The sequence below is a fragment of the Puntigrus tetrazona genome, chromosome 9 (genome assembly GCF_018831695.1).
Source record: "Puntigrus tetrazona isolate hp1 chromosome 9, ASM1883169v1, whole genome shotgun sequence".
Classification (NCBI taxonomy): domain Eukaryota; kingdom Metazoa; phylum Chordata; class Actinopteri; order Cypriniformes; family Cyprinidae; genus Puntigrus; species Puntigrus tetrazona.
In genome coordinates, this window is record NC_056707.1 from 19,584,301 (window position 1) to 19,610,372 (window position 26,072).

The 26,072-nt window shown below is 37.0% G+C and overlaps 1 protein-coding gene across 4 annotated transcripts in view; it reads right to left on the minus strand.

Moving 5' to 3' along the window:
• Window positions 1-26,072, minus strand: part of abca12 (ATP-binding cassette, sub-family A (ABC1), member 12) — a 65,634-nt gene that overhangs the window by 15,133 nt on the left and 24,429 nt on the right. For all 4 annotated transcript variants that reach the window (XM_043248803.1, XM_043248802.1, XM_043248801.1 and 1 more), the window contains 38 exons: window positions 25,805-25,917; window positions 25,596-25,654; window positions 25,329-25,450; window positions 24,607-24,737; window positions 24,334-24,476; window positions 23,038-23,205; window positions 22,685-22,905; window positions 19,313-21,727; window positions 18,902-19,005; window positions 17,152-17,258; window positions 16,744-16,952; window positions 16,071-16,147; window positions 15,793-15,923; window positions 15,285-15,452; window positions 14,728-14,892; window positions 14,445-14,640; window positions 14,161-14,300; window positions 13,593-13,712; window positions 13,400-13,490; window positions 12,430-12,609; window positions 11,820-12,108; window positions 10,914-11,028; window positions 10,510-10,839; window positions 9,555-9,624; window positions 9,329-9,463; window positions 9,057-9,212; window positions 8,042-8,225; window positions 7,733-7,951; window positions 6,875-7,071; window positions 6,291-6,448; window positions 5,521-5,757; window positions 4,506-4,632; window positions 4,072-4,318; window positions 3,304-3,393; window positions 2,536-2,635; window positions 1,488-1,615; window positions 689-776; window positions 115-220 (listed from right to left, as the gene is read on the minus strand). In XM_043248803.1, the coding sequence (XP_043104738.1) occupies window positions 115-220; window positions 689-776; window positions 1,488-1,615; window positions 2,536-2,635; window positions 3,304-3,393; window positions 4,072-4,318; window positions 4,506-4,632; window positions 5,521-5,757; window positions 6,291-6,448; window positions 6,875-7,071; window positions 7,733-7,951; window positions 8,042-8,225; window positions 9,057-9,212; window positions 9,329-9,463; window positions 9,555-9,624; window positions 10,510-10,839; window positions 10,914-11,028; window positions 11,820-12,108; window positions 12,430-12,609; window positions 13,400-13,490; window positions 13,593-13,712; window positions 14,161-14,300; window positions 14,445-14,640; window positions 14,728-14,892; window positions 15,285-15,452; window positions 15,793-15,923; window positions 16,071-16,147; window positions 16,744-16,952; window positions 17,152-17,258; window positions 18,902-19,005; window positions 19,313-21,727; window positions 22,685-22,905; window positions 23,038-23,205; window positions 24,334-24,476; window positions 24,607-24,737; window positions 25,329-25,450; window positions 25,596-25,654; window positions 25,805-25,917 (8,036 nt within the window). The remainder of the gene's footprint in view (window positions 1-114; window positions 221-688; window positions 777-1,487; window positions 1,616-2,535; window positions 2,636-3,303; window positions 3,394-4,071; window positions 4,319-4,505; window positions 4,633-5,520; window positions 5,758-6,290; window positions 6,449-6,874; window positions 7,072-7,732; window positions 7,952-8,041; window positions 8,226-9,056; window positions 9,213-9,328; window positions 9,464-9,554; window positions 9,625-10,509; window positions 10,840-10,913; window positions 11,029-11,819; window positions 12,109-12,429; window positions 12,610-13,399; window positions 13,491-13,592; window positions 13,713-14,160; window positions 14,301-14,444; window positions 14,641-14,727; window positions 14,893-15,284; window positions 15,453-15,792; window positions 15,924-16,070; window positions 16,148-16,743; window positions 16,953-17,151; window positions 17,259-18,901; window positions 19,006-19,312; window positions 21,728-22,684; window positions 22,906-23,037; window positions 23,206-24,333; window positions 24,477-24,606; window positions 24,738-25,328; window positions 25,451-25,595; window positions 25,655-25,804; window positions 25,918-26,072) is intronic.

Sequence of the window (26,072 nt, forward strand, 5' to 3'; positions counted from 1 at the left end):
TCCAAATTTTGAATAGCAGTGTATGTGAAATGTTATATAACTGTGCACTGTGCACAAAATCTAGTTTTATAGAATCTGCAAAACTATAAAGTATTAGAAAGAGATTTGACTAACTATATTGTTGTCGTTTTTCTGGTGGCAGACTGGATCTCAGGATAAAGTTGTTAAGGCTGTTGAGGTAGGCAGGCATGGTGTGGTGACCTTCTGGATTATACCAAACCTGTACAAACACAAATATTAATACAATGTACAATTCCTTTATAATCACTTTGTAAAGGCTACAATCCAAAAATGTACCAAGCTGCGTGAAAACTAACAACTAACTTGTACTTAGGCTCAACTATTTTTTTGGTACAGAATGAAATCTTTCTCCTGCTTCATTTGCCATCTTTTTTAAGTTTTTTTTTTTTTTTTTTTTTTACCATATTGCATTATTCACAAAGAATGCGTGCAATATTGCCTTAACAGTTTGCCAAAAAAAAGTATCTTAGAGGGCAACATAATTATACTGCCTACTTTTTGGAACAGCTTTCACATCAGGAGGGTGATTATGATGCATTAAAATGCTGCCTACGTGGCAGCTTACTTGGTTTTGGAACATAGCCTGTTAGTGTCTACATAAACTGCTACGTTGGGACAATGAGCCACTTTGCCATTGGGGCAATGTAATATCACTCATCCAAATTACCTTACTAAGGGTTCTGTTCGCTGGCACATCTAACATGTCCATCTTAAGATCAATGGGAAGAGACTTTCCAAAGTCCCAGCCTCCATATCTGAAAACAAAGCACAAAACAACTTACGTTAGAGCTCACAACTCCTAGCAATTGTAACATTTTGTTCACTTGTTGTACACATTTACAGGCAGCTTATTTTCTATGCCATTTAAGCTTTTGTGTAGGTCATTTTTATTATTTTTGGTTTCTAGAATAAAAAAAAGAATAATTAAACTACAAATAAATGTTATTTTCTACGTTCTTTAAACATTAAATCTTAATTTATTTAAAAATAAATATAGTGTTTTCACACTAAAGACATTTTCCTTTATATAACGTTAATTAATCATTTTATGCCTTTGTTGAATTTCCACTCAATTTATTACAAGAGCTGTGATTCGCCTTGTTTTATTACTATTTTCACCACCACACAGAGGAAGGATGTGTATTATATTAAATTTTTTGGAAGAGCAATGTATGAATAATAAATGCTAGCCTTACTATTTTAGGTGTAATAAAGTATTTTCATGCCAGCAGCACGCCCCAGTGCTGTGTGCTATTTGACTAGGATGGAAAATGTCAGCTGGTCGGAAATGCCACGGTAAAGACGGGATAAACCAAAGTGCTTCCTCTTTAATTATTAATCAGCCTACCAGCGGTTCATAAATTCCTTAATATTCCACCTCGCCATATTTTGAACTTGTGACATAAAGAAAATATCTTATGAAATTAGTTTAATGCTGTGAAGTGTTATGTGTGATAAAAATTCACCTGTTTCTGATAAAGTTATTTGCAGTGGCCAGCAGGTAGTCCTCTGTGCTGATCCCCGTCAGGTTGTAAACAATCTGGGATGATGGATTTCTTTTGTGAGGTGGTTCGTTATTGGATGCAGGACATGACTGAAAGGGAGAGAAAAGCGAGTGATATTCTGAACAGAAACCATGAAAGAGAATTGGGAGAAAAAATTGTAAATTTTCCAATTTGATCCCTGTCAAGCATAGAATTTATTACATCATTAACTTGACTAATTGGGCCTATTTACTCCATAAAATGTAATTATTTTTCTTCAGCTGACATATTCCCCTTAAATTAAGTTTTGAAAGGTTCGTATTATGGTTTTGAGAGCCCCAAACAACAGGTTGAGATGCATGGAAGTTAAAAAAACAATATGCTTTTGTTTTGACATTAGTTGTTGAACGACTCTCAATTTGTTCAAAAATGAATTTTTCCCAAACCCCTCTAGTGATTGGTCAATTTCAATTTCACAATTTCAAACTTACAGAATGAATTTGCATTTTCATTCAGAACCAACATGAAAAGACCCTAGTTGAAAGTGGGCAATAAGCTAATGTTTCATTCTGACATCAGCATGAAGGCTTTGGACTAATTTATATGTGGCCTTTCAAATATTAATTATTAAGAAAATAAAACACATGCTTTGTCCATGATACTGTTTATACATGCATAATTTAAACTGAAAAATCCTTAGTTTCACGTTGCATCACTTTTCCCTATATGATTTATATATTATATGATTCATAATTCTTATACATTCCTTGTTTCTACTTGCTTAAATTAGAATTTTCAGTCTGCATTGTGTTTGTTGCCTCGTTGTTGCCTCAAAGTCAAGAATTGAATTTAAAAGGCATTCTAAAATCAATTCTGAAGGGCGAGCAACCCTGCTGTGATCAACAATCTCCTTCACGCTATCGAAAACACTAATGATCTTTATCAATATTTAAAAGCTGAGAGATGCTCATCATTGAGGATACGCGATAATGTTGTTTGTGTTATGATAGTTATGCTCTGTTTGACCCACCTGCACTTGGTTGCTACACATGCAGGTGGTAAATGTAGCAGAGCTGTTGCCTCTGGAGATCCAGGACTCACTTGCTACAGCAGGTCTCTCTTTGCAAACCCTGTAAAAAAAAATAAGAATACAGTATTCTATGTGCAGAAACAGTGTGACTCTTATTTGGAAGGTATCAGTGAAAAATCTATCTTATAAACAGGAAACGCATGAGAAATGCAAATGATTACTGGGTGCATCTCACAAAAATATGTGCAGACAGGTTCTTCTGTGAGATTTACGCCCATATGCAGGAGCATTACTATAAGCTCTTACAGTGGAATTACAAAACGCAGAGCTTTCAGATGTGTGGGTGAAAGAGAGAAATAGAAAAACAGTGAACAAAAAAGCAAGAGAGTGTTTGAGTGTTTGTTACAGAGTGAGGAAAAAAGTAAGATGAGCCGAGATGGGAAAATAGCATGATAAAAAACTGATAGAAAACTAAAAGTGGCACATTAGTGGGATGAAATTGACCAGGAACACGAGAAGACCCACTGATACAAGCAGACAGTGTATCAGTGTCCCAGGGCTTAGCAAAAGAGAAGGAAACCAGAGCTTATGTTACAGACCTGCGAAGATCAGAGGGACTGAAATCATAGCCGGCAAAAATGAAAGCCATTTGCAGTGCCTAGGTGAGCTGATGCTGTGATATGTAATCACTCATGGCTTAGAGCGGTCTGCAGTCTGATTACTGAGCTCAGAGTGCTGGGTCACTAAGACATATGGATGATTACTTACGAATTTGTGGGGTCTCTCATGCAGACGTGGTCAATGCCTGGATAGGACATCATGGTATCGACAAGACTGTTGGCGGCGGGGTTCTGATTGCTGTGGAGAAAACACGCAATGGCAATGTTTAAGACTGGGTGAAATTACACTGTATTTGACATTACTTTCATGGTGACAAAAAAAATAAACAAAGTTTGAAATATTGCACTGGTTCTGTGTGCTTTTGCTTGGCTATTAGCCGCGTCAACATAATGTTGCAATTAGCTTGCTTTGTGCCAGTGACCTGTAATAATGAGAGGTATTTTAAAAGCATCTCTGTCATAAACCCCATTAACAGTAAGGTTTATTCAGAATATTGCGGAAAATCAGTTATTTTGAATCATTTTTTTGTATTATTTAAGGAACAATTAATTATGCAAGTCTTGGTGAGGCATTTTCTATGCTTTGAAAAGCTGTATTAACATTAAAGCATATGGAAGTAAATACTGCTGTTTATTGTGTTTATTTTGCATAAATTTATTACATGTAATTATTTCCTTGTGTTCATTTAGTAATAAAAATCTTTATTTAAAATTGCCTGATAATCTGCAGGATGATACACTTGACTTTATTTTATTTTTTACAATTATTAAGACAAACTTTTATCCCCCAAAAATTAAGATACAATTACAACACACTAAATTTATTTTATTTTATTTTTAAAATATTAAATAGATTATTAAGACAAATTAAAATGTCTGTATTTCGGTAGTTACACAAAACAAAATGTAGCCTAACCTGAAGAAGCTATACTGTTCATCAACGTGGTACAGAGCAGGAGAGAGCACAATCTTGGGAAAGTGCTGAAGATCACTCTTGATGGAGCCCAGGCCCATGGCAGCAATTACAAAGAGTACAGGCAACAACACCTGGGAGAACAGCCCCTTCCAGTCCCTCCTGGAGTGATGCACGCGTTTCAGTAACATGGCCATCACCCGCTGTGCAGTCAAAGCGAACCCACGCACGGCTGAGGTCCCAGTGAGACCTATAAGAGAGAAAAGAGTGCCACATGAGACACAGGTAATCATCTCATCTCTCCAATTCAGTCAAATTCAAAAGACGAGCTTTCAAAGTTCAAAGCTTTCAAGGGGTAATTGGGGAAGTACAGGTCAGGGAACTAATATTCCACAAACTGCTGCAAGAATTTAAACCAGTCCTAAAAGCCCACTTACTGGCTTTCTCTCCAAGGTATGTGCTGTTGAAATCGTCAGACATGTCATTCACCATCACAGACTCTGACACAGACCAGGTTTCATTTTCTTTAGGCTTCAAGTCATCTCGAGTCAACTGCAGGAACACCTGAAAAAACGCAGTGTCTTTATGAGTGCACCTGGACAGGGTTGGATCAGGGTTGGTTGGATGACATTATTACAGTGGTTCCCAACATCCACCCCTTCCTTTTTTTAATTCATATGTTAACCATATTTTACATGACAGGTTGTTTAATCCCTAAACCTTAACTAAACTGTATTTTAAAAAAAAAGTTTTCAGCTTTCAACTTCAAAATATCATGTTAAATTATTATTATTTATTATTGTTGATGTATTGCAATTTTACTAGCAATTATCAAATGATGACTGTAAACCCTACAGCATTTTGTCCTTGTGTAAAATGTGTAAATTCTGGTGGAATATGGTGGAATATTGAAGCATGCAAATTCACCCTTAAAAGCAAATTTAAAACAGTATTGAAATTGTATCATGATTTAATACATTAATACGTTTTACACCAAGGATGATAACTGTAGCAATAGTGATAACGTTTATAGCTATAGTTCTTGGTGTGACCAGTTAGACACATGTTGGGCAAACATTCTGAGAGAATGTTTAAAAAATATTCATTTTGAAGATAAACGAAAGTGACCTAAAAGCCTTGGCAACCCCAGCTGGTAACCATGACTCTCAGGTTGAGAAACCCTGCATTAGATGGCTAAAATAGGTAGCCTACACAAATGGCATTGAAATAATGAAATTTCTCCCTGCCCTCTCAGAATCTGATCTTGGAATGAAGCAAATTGTGAGGCTTGCACTATATGAGCCAAGAATTCCACAGAATCAGCTTCCTTTTGGCAGTCTTGGGCTGCGCTGTTTGAGGTTTTAAAGGTTGCTGGGCAGGCAGTCTGAAGCCCAGTGGAACTGGCCAAGTCCATAATCCCGTCCTGCACCTGGGTCTTCATCTGATAATTACCTCTTCCAGGGTGGTGTCGGAAATGCCATAGCAGCCCAGCTGTAGCTTGTCCAGGTTCTGATCCAGACCGGTGAGCAGAGAGTGGTACGCAGCTGCATTCCGGGGGGTGTACGGTGGGAGGGCGTAGACCACATCGCCCACCTCTCCTTCCTTCTGCTGAGCGTCAGGCAGGTAGGATTGAATAAAAGCCCTGAGATCTTCAACGTTAAACCTTTCGTTTGAATCAGGAGTCTGAACCTGCAACAAAAATATTGAAATGCATGTTGATAAAATGAAAAATGATACAATATTAATTCTGTAAGCACACTGACACATATTAGCACAGTAATGTCACACTATCTGCATGCAATAATCATTATTTGGGTCAGAAATTATTACTATAAATCAGAAAAAGATGGTCAAAAGTGACAATGTCAAGACATTTATAATGCTATGAAAGTAATATATTTAAAAAAAAGGCTGTACTTGAAAGTTACATTCATCAATGAATACTAAAAAAGTTTTACCATCACAGAAATAAATTACATTTGAAAATGCATTTTAATGGAAATTTCACATTTTACACATTTTACTTGTTTAACCAAATAAATGATTCCTTGGTTGAGCATCTGATACTCCTTTGAAAAACAGTGAAAAAAAATAACCAACCTCAGATATTTAAATGCTTGTGTAGGCCGACAGCATTACCATTGTACTGTACTCCAGTACTATCATGGTAGTTTTTATGAGGGTTGAACTCAAGTAATAGGCTGACACTGCCACACACGTACCTTCTTTGTGAGTGTGAGGTTGTAGCCCTTAGCCAGCTTGTCTTTGAGGAGGAAGGGCGAACCACAGCATTTGAGGCCTCCACGCTCCAGGAAGGCGATGCGGTCACTGAGAACTTCAGCTTCATCCAGGTGATGGGTGGAAAGAATGATGGTACGCTCTGGACAGTTAAACAAAACCAACACAGAGGCATGTCAAATCAAAGATCCGCTGATACAGGCAGACAGAGAGAGACAGACTCTGAACAAAGAGCTGATGTTCAACGATAACACAGGAGAAATCTGACATGACCCTCTTTTACGGTCTTAAATCCTTGCTCGAGATAAATTCGCTTACTGTCTCCACGGAAGATAATTAAACATCAGAGAGAGCATGACGGATAACAATCAGTCGTTACTACATCTGCGTCTGGATTTTTCCCTGTCTGGATTTGACTGCACGCACCTTGAGAAAATCCATTCAAGCCTAATTAAATTCTAAACCAAGTGTCAGATACCCGATAAGAACAAAGTCCTTTGGGGAGTTTGCTACAGGTACAAGCCAGGAGATTATTTTCAACCTGGTCTGAATTGCAAGAGGATTTCACCTTGCTTGTGCTGAAGGACAATGTCCCAGATGCTGCGTCGGGAACAGGGGTCCACTCCGGTGGTCGGCTCATCTAGCACCACCAACCGTGAGCCTCCGATGAAGGCAATGGAGATGGATAGCTTCCTTTTCATACCTCCTGACAGGGTGCCGACACGCTTGTGGCGGTGGGCATGCATGTCTGTTTCCATTAGGATTCTTAGACAGGAAAAAGAGGGACCATGTTAATGCAAATTTCTCATTTAGCCTATGCTCTTCCAGTATCTACAGTGAGCTGGGCCAATATACCTTGCTCAAGGGCACAGTGTGTTTATGGATAACTGAGTGTGAGGTTTGAACCAACAAACTTCTACCAACCTGTTCAACAACATCTAAGCCAGATTAACCTCATGTTTCTTTCTTATGTTGAACACAAAAGAATATATTTTAAAGAACCAAACAGTTCAACAACTGTTCAACAGTTCAACAACTGTCCCCATTGACTTCCATAGACGGAAATGAAAATAATTGTTCAAAATATCTTCTTTTATGTTGAACACAAGAAAGAAACTCATATACGTTTAGAACGACGAGGACGAGTAGACTATGACAAAGTTTTCAGTTTTGGGTGAACTATTTCTTTAAAGAGCATCAATATAGTTTGACTTGGCAGCTGAATTACTTTATATTATGAGTAGATTGTAGTGTGGGAAGCTTTAGTTTTAAAGTAAAGTAGTTTTAAGTAGGTTAAAGTAGTTTCCCTAACACCATTAAGGCCACCAACCTACATGTAATATTAGATAGAATAACATATAGCCTCTCTAAAAATTATTTCTCTAAGGGAGTGTTACAAAACAACAAGATGAGTACTGAAACTTACCTTCGCACTTGTTCGTTCACTTCCTGTTTGGTCCAGTGGGGAGCTTTGATCTGAGAGTATAGCAGCAGATGTTCCTTTGTGGTAAGGTGGTCAAACAGGACATCATACTGCATGCACACGCCCATCTCCTTGCGCACATCATCTATAAACGTCTGCATATCCATGCCATACACCTCAATGGTGCCATTGGTTGGTGCAAACAACCCCGTCAGAAGTGACCTGAAACAAGATTTTTTTTTTCATAAATTTTTTTTTATGCTGATTAAAACCAATAGCGTTTTTTTATGCAATATGCTTTTATGCTCTTACATAGTGGTGGTTTTTCCAGCTCCATTGTGACCCAGCAGAGAGGTGACATGTCCCTCATAGAAAGAAAGGTTTAGGTTGTCCACAGCATGCCGGTTGCCGTAGGTCTTTGTCAGGCCATAAAGAGAAACTCCAACAGGCAATCCTGAGAATTCTTCATCTCCATTACCCGCTAAGCTACTTTTACCTACGGGAACATGGATAAAGAGGGGAGCAAAGATGATAAAATGTCACACAGAAATTGAAAGGATTAAAATTTATCCTACAATTACAATCTGTGTCACCTTCAAAGAAGGTAGAGTGTGCAAATATATTTGAGCAAATAGGTCTCAAGCAAATCTCTCAGAAGTTTGTTCAGTAATATTTTATATTTTTTGAAAGAGACATTTAAAAAGTTTAAACTAATAAATCCTGTTTATGTGAATTTCTATTCAAAGAGATTGCTAAAATAAAAAGGTATTGTATTGTATTATATATATTATATTAGATATGCATGTGTATATTTAGGATACATGTTATATTTGTATAGTAAATATTTGTATATTTTAATATATATTAATATTAATGTATATTAATACATTTATTATTAATTTATTATTAATTAACATTACACATATTAATATAATAATAAATATTATATATATATATATATATATATAAATATTTTCTAACAATATATGTATGTGTGTGTCTTTATATACAGTATATTATATTATATTATATTATATTATATTATATTATATTATATTATATTATATTTTATATTACAATCTGGTTTGATATTAAAAGTAAGAAGAGATGTTTCTTGATTACTTGAAAATTACAAATTTTGATAATTCAGCTGTCATCATATGAATATATAAAAAAATTTAATACTAATAATCAAATAGATGCAGCCTTGGTGAGCTTAAGAGGCTTCTTTATGAAAAACCTTCAAATCATTCTGCATGGTAGCACAGGTAATATAATAATCATTCAGAATCAAGTATTCCTAAGCACTCTTTGCACTGTAATGTACCTTTGCTCTTGGCAGTGTTGTTTTGTTCATGCATCATGTTGGTAAAGAGCAGCCCTCTGCCTATTTTCTTTGGTGTTCTGCTACAGCAGCTGAACATATCTGACCAGAAGGACCGAGTCACTGGGAAGTACCAGGGAACTCCAATGCCATACTTTCCTAATTAAGAAAAAATAGATTAAACAATAATAATAAACCCACACTTCTAAAAAATGAATATTTATTTTCACCTAACCACACAAATCTGACAAGGTTATCAACTGAGCAACACATACCTGGGAAGACCATGCGGATGTAAATCCCAATGATAAAATATACTAAGGAGTCGATAAGTAGCAGCCAGCAGAGCCAGCCGAAGGAGGAAGTGTCACCAGCCAGAGGAGAGATATACATGTTGCTCCACTGGATGCCTGAGGTGCAAGTACACAATGCATTCAGTCAATGTAATTATCCCAAACAAACACTAATTACAGACAGTCTGAGGGGTCTGTGGCTGCACACCTTCTTCCTGTTTTTCATAGCGGGAGATATACTGGCTGGCATAACTGAAGCATGTCGGAGAAAAGAGACTCTGTGGACCAAAAACAAACACTGTCAGATTTATACTACCATTGTCAATCTATTATAACATTTAAAATACTAGTTTACCCACAATCGAATTCTGTCATCATTTGCTCACCATCATGTCACTTACATTACTTTCTTACTCTCCCTTTATTCATGAATAAACTGTAGTTAAAACCCTGATGCATTTAATAATTAATTTTTTAGCAAACTAATATGTAATTATAATTAATGGATAAAATATAAAATATAACAATACTGACTTGAGGTAAATTCCTGCAACAGCACTTTTAAGTCGGCTCATTTGCACAAAACAGAGCAAAACAAAGAAAATACCAACATGGATATGCAAGTCTGCAATAATTCAACAAAACAACTTTATAACCCCACTCTTCATGGACATATTACATGTAAAGATGTTTTTGCCGCTGCCACGGCCTACGCATTAGTCCTCTGCTGGTGTTCGCATTAACATTTCTACGAATGATGCGGTTTCACATTTGTGGGTGATATTTCACTTGTGGAGCTGCGATGATAATTAAATTTCACCATACAAAGGATGCAAATGACTTTTGTTAAATGTCCCGTCTGGCTTTGATTTATAAATAAATTATCCGTAAAGAATTTCTTCCTGCATTTACTGAGAAAACATGCTGTGCTTGAGACTTTTGTGGGTGTATATTCGGTCCCTGCAGTAACAGTAAAACCTAAAACCTACACTGAGAGAAGTTACCTAATAAACACACTAAATAATGTCTAAATAAAAAATGTAATTGCAAGAATGTCCTCGCCGTGACAGAACCGTGTTTTAAAAATCAGATAGAATAGGATAGAAAGTCAAACTGAATGTCATTTTTTGGCAATTGGAAACTGATTTAAATGCAGTACAGACCAGAGCGCTCTTCACACTGAAGGAAAGGTTGTCCTCCAAGTGGATCAACACGATGAAGGGGAAGAAACAGATGACATAGATAAGGCTGCCGCTGAGCCCGGCGATGTTGGTCTTATCGAAGAAGGAGCTGACCAGGAAGCTGATTGCAAGGATGCTAAAGCCATAGTCGCAAAGGTAGAGGAAGAGCACGAAGCCATCGCTGCGAGGAAGGATGCCACCAGCTTTCAAAATGATGGTGAGGATGATGACAGTCGCCAGCAGGAACACAGCGCTTTCAATTAACCAGGCAAAGAAGTGGCTGATGGGATTGACCCCCATCATTTTCATGTACTATGCGAAGAGAAAAAAGGCTTTAGAAAGCTAATTAATGTTTTGTGAGGAAAAATTTGGTTTTGGTTTCATACCTCATGAAGTCGCAGTTCTCTCTCGTGAACGAGTTTCTTCACAAAGTGGGCGACAAACAGCACCCAGGAAATCATGAGAGCCATTGGGAAAGCAAAAGCAATGCTGTTGAGATACCTGGGGGGTAGAAAGATTTAAGATTAGCAGGTGGAGGGCAAATTTATTATGCCTATCACTCTGTATAACTTCAACTGTTGAAAATGAACCGATGAACTGACTAACTTAAGTCAAGAACCTTTTTGATTAACGTTGTAATTAAAAGCTAAATTGATGACCCACAGTATTGTTCTTCTTCAACTACTGTAATTCAGACGTTAAGCGTTTTTCATACTGCATCCATCTTCTCATTCTAGCATATATTAGTGTTACGTTATTATTAATACAATTGTATTTATTAATAATTATATTTTCATTTTAATTGTTAACTGTTGTTTATTACTTCTGTTTAGCTTTACATTTATTATAGTTTTAGTGTTTAATACCTTTACTTACCAAGGCAATATTTCTCATTTTTAGCTATTATTTATTTTAACCAGCTGTATTAAAAAGACTACAAACTTTTTTTTTTAAAATATCAATACTGACTTTTATCTAAAAGCCACAATTTAAACCATCTAAAGCTACTTTTAAATTGAAAAAAATGTATTGATATTATTTATGTTGATTTTTATACACAGCCAATGGAACATTGACAACAGATCTGTTACGTCAGCTACACAGAACAAAAGCCAAACCTAAGCTTACATTCATCCTTCTAGAGTTATTTCTAATGAGCAAAACGGAGCAGATGTTCAGTGTTGGTGTGAGCTGCTGATTATTTGCTCAGATGCCACCTCTTGCGTGACTATCTCAGTCTTCATATGAGACTCTCAGTGTGCATGTAGGGTTTGTGCATGTGAGACACTCACTCATCCTTGTAGTAGCAGGGATAAGGGAACGCCTGCATCTGGACCGCAGGTCCATCTATGGCTTTACCCGTCTGCATTTCGATGATGGACCTATCGATGCTCTCCTGCAGGTACACAAAGCCTCGGTTGTACCTCTGGGTCTTCGTTGACGACATAAAGGCATCTTTCACCCAGAAGGGATTCCGTGCACGGTCGGTGCGCATGACATTCTCAATGTTCATTCGGATGGTGTAGTCGATGTTAGGGGGCAGGCTGCTGGAGGTCTCCTCAGGAAGTTTGAAAATAATGCCTGTGAAGATGAGCAGAGCCAATGTGTATAAAAGGGAAGTGATCTGTTGTCATAGTAACCTCAAAGGCCTGCTGCTCCTCGATAACAGCGGAAATCTATATCTCAATGGAATTGAATCGAACTGCATTGAATTACAGGCTTTACAGCCCGATGGCTCTTCAGTGCCTGTGGTGTCCTCAACCGAGAGTATCACCAAACGCATGAGTGGAGTAGTCAGTTGAAGAGGTATCTCCTGATGAGAGAGAGTGTGTGTGTGTGTGTGTGTGTGTGTGTGTGTGTGTGTGTGTGTGTGTGTGTGTGTGTGTGTGTGTGTGAACTCACTGGCGTAGAGCTCACGGTTTTGAGCCAGTTTCTCTGCCTGCTCATCGAGTTCATCAGTGGAGTTGAAGGCTCGGTAACGGTCGAAGTTGACACAGGAGGAAAGGTTCATCATCAGCATGGAGAGGGTGGTGATCTGCTCCATGATAAACTTGTTTTTCTCTAAAAGGACTGTCATGTTTGCTGCAGAGAGAGTTAGAAAAGCTGTTCACGCCACTACAGATTTAGGATAAGACTCTTGTGAATAGGAGCAATGCATCTCTGGCTCTTGTCATGAACTGTCAAATGCTTGGCTGTAAAACACCATTTGGACAGTGATACTTTTCCCAGAGGAGATTAGGTAAATTTGTGTTTTACAGACATAAGCTCTATTCTGAAAGTAATTATTTTTCAGAAAAACACGATTTCAGCATTTACAGATGGTAGTCTGTGATTTAATTGCCATGTGAACCATTAATGTCTTTTTTCTTCCCATTGCTAACAGTTTATAAACAAACTCCAGGACCCTGCAGTTAGTTAATTAGTAAATCTGAATTTACAAGAAAGAATTGTTAGTAAAAAAGTATTTTTAAATATAAAACTATTCTTAAATATGTATTCATTTGCATCTATTCAAATGCATAATTCATAATTTTAATACATTTACATATTCTTTAATGTACAGTATTATGGTAGCCACGGTTGTATTATGGTTCCTGCCACAACTGAAAAATTCTTTGAGCTATAAAAATTATGAGAAACCCTAATTCATAATTATAATGCTGGTTGTCATGCTACAGTATATTATTTAGAAAAAAATTTGATTATTATGACTTAGCATTTCATTTTTAAGCAACACTTTCCCAAGATAACTTGTTTCTCATATATATTACAAACATTCTCGTTATGATAACATCTCATAATAATGAGAAACTTTCTTGTAATAATAATGTTGCATCCCCATGATGCAACCATTGCATGCACTGCTACTTACAAAATTGGTTGAGAGTTGCACTCATTTGTGCAACATCAATGCCGGTCTGAGTCTGAATGAAGTTTTGGACGAAAGGATTGCCCAGAGAATTCTGTAAATAGTCGTTTGATAAGAGAGCAGTTAATGCAGAAGAGGGGAAAAAATCAATAAGTAAAATAAAAAAAATGTATTTGATTTTCTTTTGACTAAATACCTGAAGTATTGGCAAGGTTTTTGTCAGGATCTTGGCAGACTGCATCACGTACGATGAAGATTCTATCCATTCAGACGCATAAAGCTTTAGATCACCAAACTGGTGCAGTGTGGAATTTGACTGCAAGAAAGAAGGACGTTTTGTTACAAAAAACACAATATTTTGCTTTCTGACCCGGCTACTTTTCTATATCTTAAAAGCAGAATCAATATGACTGTTGTGGGCCGGATTTATGCTGTAGTCTATCCCAATATTCCTATATACTCTATCTATCAGGTATCCGATTCTCTGCTAATACGTCTCCTAGCAACTGTGGAGAATAAATGACGTTATACAATGTTAACTGTACAATTACCAACAGAGAATGTCATTTCTTATGTTTTACACACCTGCCTCTGTAGGAAATTTTGTTTGATTCAAGTAAATTACACTTTTCCCTTGGTGCTGCAAAGTTTGATTTCTTAACTTCAAGGCAAAAAAATGAAAATTCAAACTTTTAAAAATAAATCGAAGTGTAAATCTGACCAACATGCTAAACATTTATTTATAAAATGTTTTAAACCAGCACCTTTCTCATGATCTCTCTCGTCACTGGTGTGTCTGGTGAGTACAGGACCTGTCCTAACAGCATGGGTTTGAGGAAGGCCCAAGCCACCGCCCCGCCTGTAGTGTTCACCATATCCAAGTAGAGGTTCATACAAAAGGGACCTGGACATAAGCAGTTTATTAATTAAGCCTGACCACAGCACTTCATCAACCTGAACTCAATATGCTGTAAGCAAATTCTAGACAGGTCATTATCATAATGCTTTATTGCACATTTAGCCGTGTGCTGAGAATATGCGTTCATACTAGCATCGGGTGGGATTTTGAACTTCTTAATCAGCTCCTCTCTTTTGTGGTCCGTCTGGACAGAAGGATCAGTCTCGGTTACGATAGGAACTTTTGCGATGGCAAACAGCGTCAGGATGCCATTTTTGCATAATGCACGAGCAATGGTGCTAAAGGTGGCCTTGCTTGATATGGTGGAGCGCTTTCCCCTCACCAGCTGTTGGGAAAATAATAAAAAGGCTTATTATATTGACTTATTAAAAAAATAAAATAAAATGTAATTAAATAAAAAAAAATAACTTACACTGTGGAACTCTTGGTTGGACACCAGGTTTAGTTCGGCTATGTTTGTCAGGTATTCCTGCAGTTTGTTAATGGCAGGTACTAGTTTTTTCATCATGTCTGTCAAAAACTTGATCATCTCTAGCATGATTGCCACCAAATCCTGGATTTCTTTTGACAATACCAGCTGCAACAAAAAGTCCAAATGTAACAACAGACAGCACCAATGTAATGTATACTTCATAATATAGACATTTGTTTTGGAAATGTTATCAGAAAATGATTTATATACATTAATAATATATACATTAAAAATGGCCATTTCTATGCACTCAATTACACACTTCTGAAATAAATAATTGAAAAAAATTCTCTCTCTTTATTTTAAACTTTATTTTAACGTGGCCAACAGTGAATGGCTAACAGTGAGCTCAGTTTGCCCCAGTCCCAATCTAACCATAAATGAGAAGAATCCATAATAATAAATGCATAAACAACAAGCATAATGCAAAATATTTCTTGTATTTAATTAACTATGAAAGAGTGATGCAGCATTTCTGTTTTGTTTTTTTTATTTACCCTGAATAAAGCCGTCTTCATGTCCACATGGCGAAGAACGAGAATCGTAATGCTATACCATTCATGTGACAGTTCACAGAAGGTGCCAAAGATCTCCTGCCCTGTTGGGTCCAGTTGCAAAGACGAGGGGTCTGAGCACTGGCGCAGGTTTGCCAACCATGCCAAGATCTGTGAAGAGCAGACAGATGACAAACAGAACACATTACAATAAATTTGCACTATACAAGACTCCACACTGGTGAGAGAGAGAGATATTTACTAAGCATATTGCGCCCAGGACCTTTATAAACCCTGTGTTAGCAAACAAAGGACAACAATGGCAATGAAAATGCTAAAAGGTTTTTCGATAGGATGGGGAAAAATCTTTTGGGAGGAACCAAGACTCAGCACATCTTTCTCAGAATAAAGTGTGATTTCATTTATTTTTGTTTCTGTCTCGCTGTGTGAAGCTATGATTTCCGGAGACATCTTTTGAGCTCTTCTGATGTACGCACGAGTTGTGGTGTACCTGCATGCTGTTGCTGGGTAGAGGGTAATCTAATAGAGTCTGAAGAATGCGAGGTGGAAAGCTGGTATACCGCTCGACATCCTGAACAAACAGAGTGGTATTTTTCAGCAGCTCTGAAACTTTCACTTCAGCTGTCAAAACACAAGACAAAAGACAAGTGAGAGAGCAGACATGCACGCATGACAAGGTTGAAAAAGACTGATTGGACCACCATCTGATAGCTAAGGAACACTTGTGTTTCCGAAAGTACTTCTGATAGAAGCGACAGCAGGATGTACCTGGAGATGAAATATTGATATCAAGATTTTTCAGACTTGAGACGTTGAAGCCCACAATTTCAGAGAGAGTTGATGTCCTTTATAAAAAAGAAAGAAAAAGAAAAAAGACAGAGATAACCATAAGTAGCATTCCTGGGAAAACAGTTTGAAATGTTTTAACATTATTTACAAAAATATAAATATTTAATATAATTATATTATATTTTATAAATATAAAATATATAAAAAATTTATTTATTTAAATGTTCTTATATAAATATATATATATATATATATATATATATATATATATATATATATATATATATATATATATATATATATATATTATAATAAATAATACAAATATTGTAATAAACATAATAATACATTCAATTGAATACTGATAAAAAAGTAAAATTTAATTTAATTATTATATTTTGTACATTTATTTTTAATAAAAAAATAAATAAAACATAAACACCTAATGTTTCAGTTAGGGTCTGAACTAATTAGCAAGAATAAATCAGGTTTTCCAACACTTGAAGATGAAGAATGGAGCATTTTTTTTTGCATTTATCTAATTTCACTCAAATAAAAATAGTAGCACAGCAACCTTTAGCAAGTTACTCCCCAATGCTACTAAACATACATAGTACAAGCTACAACAACAGGTCATTATAGAAAGCAGTACCAGTCCACTTCAGTGTTGTAAGTGTTAGGGTCTCCAATGAAAGTCTGGAAAATCAGATCATAGATGTCGGTGCTTTGGTTCACCAGGTTGGTTGTGAGCACATGGAAAGCCTGAATTGCGGGAACAATAGTATCGCAAAACACCCTGGGACCCAGAGGCAGAACCTGGGTGATCAGCTGCACAGAAGCCATGTTTTCCAGAGCACACACCTACGTTATCATGAAAGAAGTTAGCTTCAAAACACTTGAAATACAGAATTTGATACACATGGCCTAATAATTTGTCATTTTGTATTCTCTTTACAATTTGGTATGAAATGAGCATAGCAATAATAAAAAGATGATAATTATTGCTGGCATATGCCTTTAAAAAGTAATTTTTTTGTATCTAATCCATCAAAAATCTCACCTTAGTTAACAGGTGGTCCAGTATCATGCCCGAACTCTCATTTGCCCAGTTGGTTGAGCCTAATTCAAAGGCGGTGTTTAGCACTTGCAGTAGAAGATGCAGATTTTCTGCAAAAAGGCAAGAGAAATGGAAGAGGGAAAACAAAGATTAAGCTTTTGAAGAGCTAAAGTAACTTAAATTCCCTACAGGCATCATTACTTGCACCTAACTCCACTTTTAGGCCAACCTCACAGTGCAGCAAGCAGCAAATGATCTAGCAAAGAATCCCCCCTTAGAAAAAAGACATTGAAAGCTTTATGGTGCCGCGTGCTGATTTAGATCTGACAGCTCTTACGTGTGCAACACCTTAAGCAATATAAAAGATCAGACAGTTATGAGGGAAATTAAATGCTCAACAAGACATCCACTTTATTAAAGAAAATATAAAGCAAACTGAGAGGCTTGAAAAGCAGCTTATCAATTTAAATGAGGAAGTGCTGCAGACAAAGAAATTGGGAAATAAAAGCTGTGGATCTCCAGAGGGGAAAAAAATGGAATGGTGCACTCTGGAGCAAAGCATGATGATATGTTTTAAAGTTAACTCTTCAAAAGAATAGTTCATCTAGAAATGAAAATTATTCACTCGAGCTTAATCAGTACGTTTGTCATGTTTTTGGTAAAAAGATCTGTAAAACAAGATAAATTTATTTCTGATGGGAAAGTAATATTTGACACTTGTTTTCAGCGCACACAGTATATCTTAATTAGGTTTATTCTTTTACCACAATGTTCAATTCTTTTCCTGCTAACGTCACAAAATGTATTTAAATCTATACCTAAAACAAAAATGATAACACTTTACAATAAGGCTCATTAGTTAAAATTAGTTAACAACATTAGTTAGCATGAACTAAGATTGAACAATACATCATTTGTTAATCTTAGTTAAGGCTAATTTCAGCATTAACTAATGCATTATTAAAATCACAAGTTGTATTTGTTAACATTAGGTAATGCATTGTGAACTAACATGAACTAACAATGAATTACTATATTTTCATACAGTTTATTTAAGAAACATAAAGATGAAAAAATGCTGTAATAAATGTGTTCATTGTTTGTTCATTTTTAATTAATACATGAACTATTGTTAACAAATCACACCTTATTGTAAAGTGTTACCACAAAAACAAATGAATTTAAGGTTTTCTAATAAAACAGCACTTGCATGCAGGTTTGGAATGACACAAGAAAGAGAAAATAATGACCTTTACATTTTTTTGAGTGAACTACTCATTTAAATAGACTGGGCTGATAAAGAGACTTGTGGGTAGGAAAAAGAAGAGCTCTGTTTTAAAGAGCACAGATGCTGTAAAAGGCTCTCATACTCAGTCTGGCCACATGCCTCCTGGCTGAATATTGCAGAAAGCAGACTTCAAAACCTGCCATTTACTGCGCTGCTATGAAAAGCACCAAATCTTTGCAATGTCACAAACATAAAGCAACATACTTTGTTTAATGTCTGTGGGGATTACTAAGAGTAATTTATTCCGAGGGAGAAGCAGGAGTCTGCAACATTTATTGTGCACATGCATCTTGTTCTTGAGCTAAACAAATGTAAATTATGCAAAAAATAATTATGTATTCACACGGCTGAATGCAGTATACTTATATGCGCTTTATGCAACTGTGAGAACATAAGATCATGGAAATAAAACCCCTGAATGAATAGTGTTATAGGACAGTAGATCTTGCAAGATGATTTATGTACCTTGGGATTCATTGGCCAGACTTCTCGTGATGGACTTAATAGGAGAAGAATACGGCAGGTCTTCTGGAAGGCTATTTGCAAGGTTTGTCAACAGCACAGACAGCCTGTGTAAACAGAGAAAAGTTTAATTAACTAACAAAAAGTTGCTCTTTCCGCTGGGTTCGCTTTATCATAATGTACAACCATGGATTAGGAACATTTATTTTCATGACCCCAAGAATGTGTTCTTTTCAGACTCATAAACTATGTGTCTCTGAAGAAGTAAGCAATTATGCAGGGTAAATGCCATGGTGGCTGAAATTATGAGAGCGAGGTAATAGCCATGCATTTAACAAGAAAAGGAAATAAAAAAAACTGCTTAGTTATGAGCTTAAGAACCAGCCTTGAGAACATAACCTCAAAGAAACTCACTTGTCAGTCCAGTTAGTGTCATTCATCCCCAGCAGATGGCCGATATTCATGCTAGAAGCCCCCAGCACTATTTTGGCGAGTTCAGACTCCACACTGCTGCTATTGCCCAGTGAGATGAGATTTTGGATGGTGTGCAGCAGCTGCTGGGTAATATCAGCTGTTTGGGTGAGAGGGCTTTGGTCTGCTTGGATGATCATTAGGATTGTCTTAAGGGTCTGCTCTAGGTCAGCTATAATGGTGCTGAAGGAATTTGTGTTCACCAGCGGCAGAAGGTTGTTGACAGAACTGGCTACTTGAGATACAGCCCCACTGACATCCCCAAAGTTGCTGGTGTCATTAAGAACGAAAGACACTGTCTCCATTAGGTTGAGTGTGATATTGATGTATGGCTGTCCCTCAACAGGCATTATCGAGTATATGGAAGATGCAACCTCACTTAAAAAGTTCACTGCTTGTGAATTTTGGATAGGGGAACCGGATGACATAAGGCCCTCGTAGAAAGTCATGCACACTTGATTAGACATGGTCACCAAGATGTAAACAAGGCCATCTGGAGTCATATGAGTGGAAGATGGATCGTAAGTAATGTTTAAAGAGTTAAGAAGAGACTGTGTAACCAGCTGGGAGATTTCGGGGAAGTGGGATGTGATTTCTGCAGTGTTGTGTACTCTCGAGAGGGCAGTGAATAGAGCCGATTTGATAGCAAAGAGGTACATGTGCGTTTCCTTGGGGAGAACAACAACCATCTGATTGAACGTTTGGGTCAAAAGCATCTCCCTCTCACCACTGCTGCTCAGGCTATAGTTTGACATGGAGAGGTTGAATAGGATGTGGGTGGCTATGGCACTGCTAAGGATGAGGGGATGGGTGACCTCTTGAACAGATTGTCCATTCGGAAGAGCTGTGATATTCGAGAGAGCAAGGACAAGGTTTAGGGAGTCAGAAATCATGCTGGTGGACATCATGACTTTTTCTATGTCTCCGGGATATGCCTCGAGCAATGCAAAGGCTTGCAGCATTTGTCCAGATATGTTGAAATACACAGCTGCCTCTCCAGAGGGAAGTGAGTCGAAGGCTTCTGCAGTTTGATACACAGCTGCCAAATAGGATCTACCGCTCATCTTCGACCCTGGACTGGAAAACGAGCCAATTATGTTTTGGAGAATGCCAGTGACCTGAGGGCTGATGTCCTTGACTTGCTCAAAGTTCCCGGTAAGGATGCTGTTGAGCGCCGTGAGAAATTGGATTGCAGTGTCTGTGCCATTTCCACCCTGTAAGATGATATTTGACACCGAGGCTTGAAGTTGCTGGGCCATGTCCTCGATTCTTTGAGAAATGTTCAGAGGTGGCTGGTGGGATAGCACCATGGTCATGTCAATTGTTCTTCCTATGCTTTCTGCAAATTTCTCTACTTTATCAAGGTCCTGAAAACTCCACCCATCACTAGTGATGTCCATGAACATCTCCAGGAACTGCTGTCCATTGCTAGGGAGCGTCAAGTAGGACAGCACGCTCAGAGTTGTGTCAATGGTTTCCTCTTTTTTTGTGTTTCCAGTCATTTCACTCAAATAACCCTTCAGGATGACACCCAAGTCTGGATTTGCAAAGAAAACATGAATAGTCTCCAAAATTTCAGTAGAGGTGGGTGGAATGGATAGAATTTTAAGCAAGGCTTGGTAGTCAATGTTAAGAAGGTCAAGGAAGTCATCTACCGGCTCTCTCTGTACTTTGCTAGCAATACTTCTGGCATTTCTTGTGTGGGACACAAGACCTTTCAGGTTCTGTCCCTGAGCAATTTGGCTTTTAAGTGGGCTTAGATATTGTTCCACAGGGTCAAAGAGGTCACTGGTTAGTCTGATCTGTTTCAGCATGTACAAAACATTCCCAAAAAGGTCAATAAAGTTTTTTGAGAGGCACGACTGTGGCATCATGGTTAGAGCATTTCTTATTATCTCGTATAGCTTTCGCAGGATCTCCAAGACAAAATTTAGTCCAGAATCTTGAGTAGTGAACAGCCATTTGAAAAAATCAACAGTTTTCCATAGGGTGCCACTTGTCTCTTCCAAATACAGAGCTTGCTGCATTACTCCATAAAGGGTGGGCCAGTCAACCAGCAACCCCGTAGCAATGATTTGCTGGATAACCTCTTTTATCAAACTGTCCACTGTGCTTCCATTGGGGTTCATAAATATGTCTCCACTCAGAATGTAATTAATGGTTTCCTTTGTAAAATTCATTCCGGTAAGCGTGATCTCCAGAGCCTGCATGATGATCGGAGGGCTTACAGTTGAATTCTGGATGAGATTGCCATTCTGTAGGATGACCTCTATAGTTTTTTCAATTGCCTCGATGTATGGCGTCATCCACGGAGCTTCTGTCTTAATTTGCTCCAGAGCCATTTGTACTGAGGAGAGGCTGATGAATGAGAGAGAAATTAATATTGAATATTCCCAATAAAGTAATAATAATACAAAATAAATATCTCTTTAAGGATCCATTAAATATCTGGATTAAATAATGTACTGTTATACATATATGTAATAGATTATAAGACATTACAGCCCAAGATACTTAAATGTGGAGTTGATGGGTCCATTTATGAATCGACTATATAAGCATAAAACGTTTACAATTTTTAAACTGGATTACTTATATTTAAAAGCTGCACAACATTAGACCATATTTGAGCTTGATTTTTTCCCTACATTTCAGTGGGCACTCACATTATATTAATATAACTGTATAGTTATAATAGACTTAGACAATTTCCATCATGTTCAATGATCTACAGTGGGTGCATAAATGTTCCTGCAGTTTTACGTGATTGATTCGCCCAGATATGTGCAAATGCATAATTTGATTCCTATCAGTAGTCAGTTCATTACAGGGATGAGCACATAAAGCAGAATCAATTTAAGACCAGGGAGATAGAGATAACAGAATAATAGAAACTACTTTATCTGCTCAAACCTGTTTGGAAGAAAAGGAGTCAAACTGAATAAATCAACCTTAATGCAAATTTAATTACTCTTACTTAGTTTGTTTGCATGATTCCAAACCTTGGTCCTTATGGGTAATAACTGCAAATCTCTCGGCAAATTTGAGAAGGTATTTCGGTAATATAATCGGGCTCGTTATAATGGGGGTATGAGTGCTGGCAGAATTGCTGCACGCTTTTGTTGTCGACAATTTAGTCAAGCTATACAGTTTAAAAAAAAAAAAAGGGTGGAAAAACTCAATAGTGTTTATCTTCATAAAAGATCTTTCACTGTTATAAGTCTGCCATTTGTTTGCTGTCATGTAATATGACTTAGGTCAAGTATCATGGTAAGAATATATGCTAGTGTAAAAATGACTCCAGCGCATTAATACCTTTGGTACAGCTGCATCTGGAGGAGCTGGACATTCCAGTCAGCATGGTTTGTCATTTCTAGCACTGAGAGGTTGAATAGCATTGAAGTGTAATGCAACAGGACCTCTGTAAGTTGATTGCTAGCAAAGGTACTGTTCAGGATTGCCCCATAGAAAGTCTCCAGTGACTGGGTCATCATTCCTGCAGTGGCGTTTATCCATTGAGGGTTCATCGCCATTCCCTGTTTAGAAACACAGAGAGACAAAGTCAAAATCAGTCTTTAGTGCACACTACCCTCTAGTGGTGACACATGACAGTTGCATTTGAGAGTCATAAAAAAGGCTATTATTATAAAACTTGAACTTTTTCTCACCATCGTATTAAAGGCTGGAGATTTTTTATTGTAGGCTGCTATGACTGGCAGTAGGTTGACTTCACAACTCAAAGCAACAGTGTCTTCACTTATTCCAACAGCAGCTGTGATATCCTGCCATATTTGCTGAATGTAGCTGCAGTTCAGACTCTGACCTTCCAAACCAGCCTAAAGGGTGAGAATATAAAATAAAATAAATACAGCCTAACTTATATGGATAGATCAGACAGGATGGCACTGAATTGTTTTGTGTGTTTTTTTAATTCTGAAGTCATTGGATTTACTGAGGCAGCTTGTAAATACAAGAAAAACAATCAAGGATATTTTTAGTTTGTCAGGGTGGCAAAAAGTTTGGTCCGTATTTCAATCACTGGGCCCAGGGGAAGGGGAGGGGAACCCATCCATGATCTCATTTTATGCCTTGTGAATTCAAATGATCATTGATATACTATCACAGACAAAGCTTTCGCTGAGCATGTAGCAAGGAAGTAGGGTACATATGACTCCTGCCAGGATTTGAGCATTTGTTGTGAAAGGAAACCAAATACTCTCTAGGGATAAAAAGTAGCACCTAATGTCTAGCTGTTTATCTGTGATTTATACGGTTCTTGGCACACTGAGTGTGCCTTTTGGGCCAAGGTTGTTGTATTCATTTCAGAAAAAAATCAGAACATTTCCCAAACACATTTACTTAATAATGCCTGTGGCTGTTTGGAAACGCACAAAAAACTAATTAACAACCAACACCAGGTTATGCTATGAAGATACAATCTCCTTAGTGCCTGATTAAAAACATAGTACATTACTATGATATCTTGTCCTTACTAATAAAAAGAGATATTTTTTTTAACAAGTTAGTGCTAGGGAAACCTTTCAAATTCACATTTTTTTTGGTTTCTGTTACTCATTTAGGTTAGCATTAGGTAAAAATTACAGTACTCAGAAAAAGGTTTTCTCAGCCAATGAAATTTAAGATAAAATCAAGTTATTTAAAATGGCTAGTGAAATAGTGTTCTAAAGGCAACCACTGTAAAAAAAAAAAAAAAAAAAAAACTTTCCATTATTACATAATGTCACTCTTTCTTCTGCCGAGAACACAGTATCATGCACATGACTTGATGGGGTATTTGTCATAAATGATAAGGTCAACCATTTCTCAACAAGTCTTAGTTGCATTATATAAAAATCCCAGCTCACCAACCCTCTTTTATATGCAAAAATACATTCTTCACATTGTTTCAGAAATATCTGTATACATATCTTAATCACATCAGTAGATAGGAATGTTGTTCTAACCTGCAGAGCAGCTTCTGCAGTTGACACAAGGGCCTGTGGCAATCCACCAACAAAGGAGTGAGCAGTGAAACTGCTTGTGTTCATAACTTGAAAAATGCTTGACAAAAGGCTGGACAATGGCTGCTGGAGGTTGTGGAGGAGCTCTGAGGAGAATAAAGCACTTGTATTAGACACATACGGTTCAGATATTAAAGAAAAAGTCTGTAAACCTGAACAAACCTCAACTCAACTCTTTTGCAGCTGAATTCACCAGTAAGGCTTTGCTTTTCTCACCTGTTTGTGCCTGCATGTTGTGAGCACTGTTGACAATAGCTTGCTGAATTGTGGACACGACAGATGGCAATGAATCCCACACAGGAGTACCTTTGAATGTTGAAAACAGAGCAGCCAACATATTCTCCAACCTGTTATTCAACAAACACATTCATATTTAACATTCAAAACTGAGTCTTTAAGTATGCATGCATTAAAAGTCACTTTGGAAGAAGGCATTCTGCAAATGCATGAATGTAAACATATGTGTGATTTTTAATATATTAATGCTCTGGGATTCTGAAGAACTTTCTCCATCCTGATCAATGTAGCAGAATTTAATCAACTGATTTAATTGGCATTCCTATTAAAGCCTAAACAGCTCAATTTGGGCAAGTAGTATCACACCTACTGATCGTTTGTGCTGGAATCGTGAGGTGACAGACTAATCGACTGCCTCTGACATTTCTGCCTCTGATTTCTTAATTTAAAAGTCATTTAAGTGTAGAAAATGGTTGGATAACATACATCAACTCATCAAACTCAGCTTTTGAAATATGTTGTTTGCACTGACAAAAAAAGAACAAATGTAAAAAAAATAAAGCTTGTCAGATCTTCAGTGTGAGAAGAAACTCATTAGTCATTCTCTAGACCGGTCCAACAACTATTGTATCAGTGTTCATCTTAAACATGGTCAGAATTATCAGGGATTCTCTATGACTGACTATATAAATGAATCTTACCTGTCAAAGGTCAGCTGGTCAGCACTGCCGGAAAGGATCTGGACCAGTACACCTACAGATTCTGCAACAGTCTGGGTGGATTCGTTCATGAATGGTGACATAGAGCCCAGAAAGACTGTAAGCTGTTGCATCACAAAAAAGTTACATGGTTGATACAAGTATACATAAGACTTATATTTGTGTGTCTGTTAATTGCATCGTATTTTTTTGTGAAAAAAATGTGAAGGAGCTGTCAATAACAGGTCTTGGACAATAAAAGCAATTTACCTGTTCTGTTATTTCATTTAGGTTGCCAAGACTGAAGTTGTGCCACACATTTGTATATCCTGCAAAAAATATATGGTACATATATCTATGACAACTTGACTGAATAAAAAATAAAATTAAAAAGTTAAATAAATTAAATAAAATTGAATTAAAAAAAGTAAATCCCAATAAATCCAATAAATCCCCAAAACACCATACAGTAAACTTACCTTCATTTGAGTTTAGAATATACTCTGTGATCTTGAGAATCACAGATATGATGGGCTGAGCTGTGTTGTTTGATGGCAGTGAATTCTGAAGCTCTGTCATTACATTCACAATGCTAAAAATTAAAAAGAAACACCAACTGTCATTACCTGTGCATACACAAATAAATACAGAGTATATACTATATATATATATATATATATATATATATATATATATATATATATATATATATATATATATATATATATACACTGTATATATGGTATA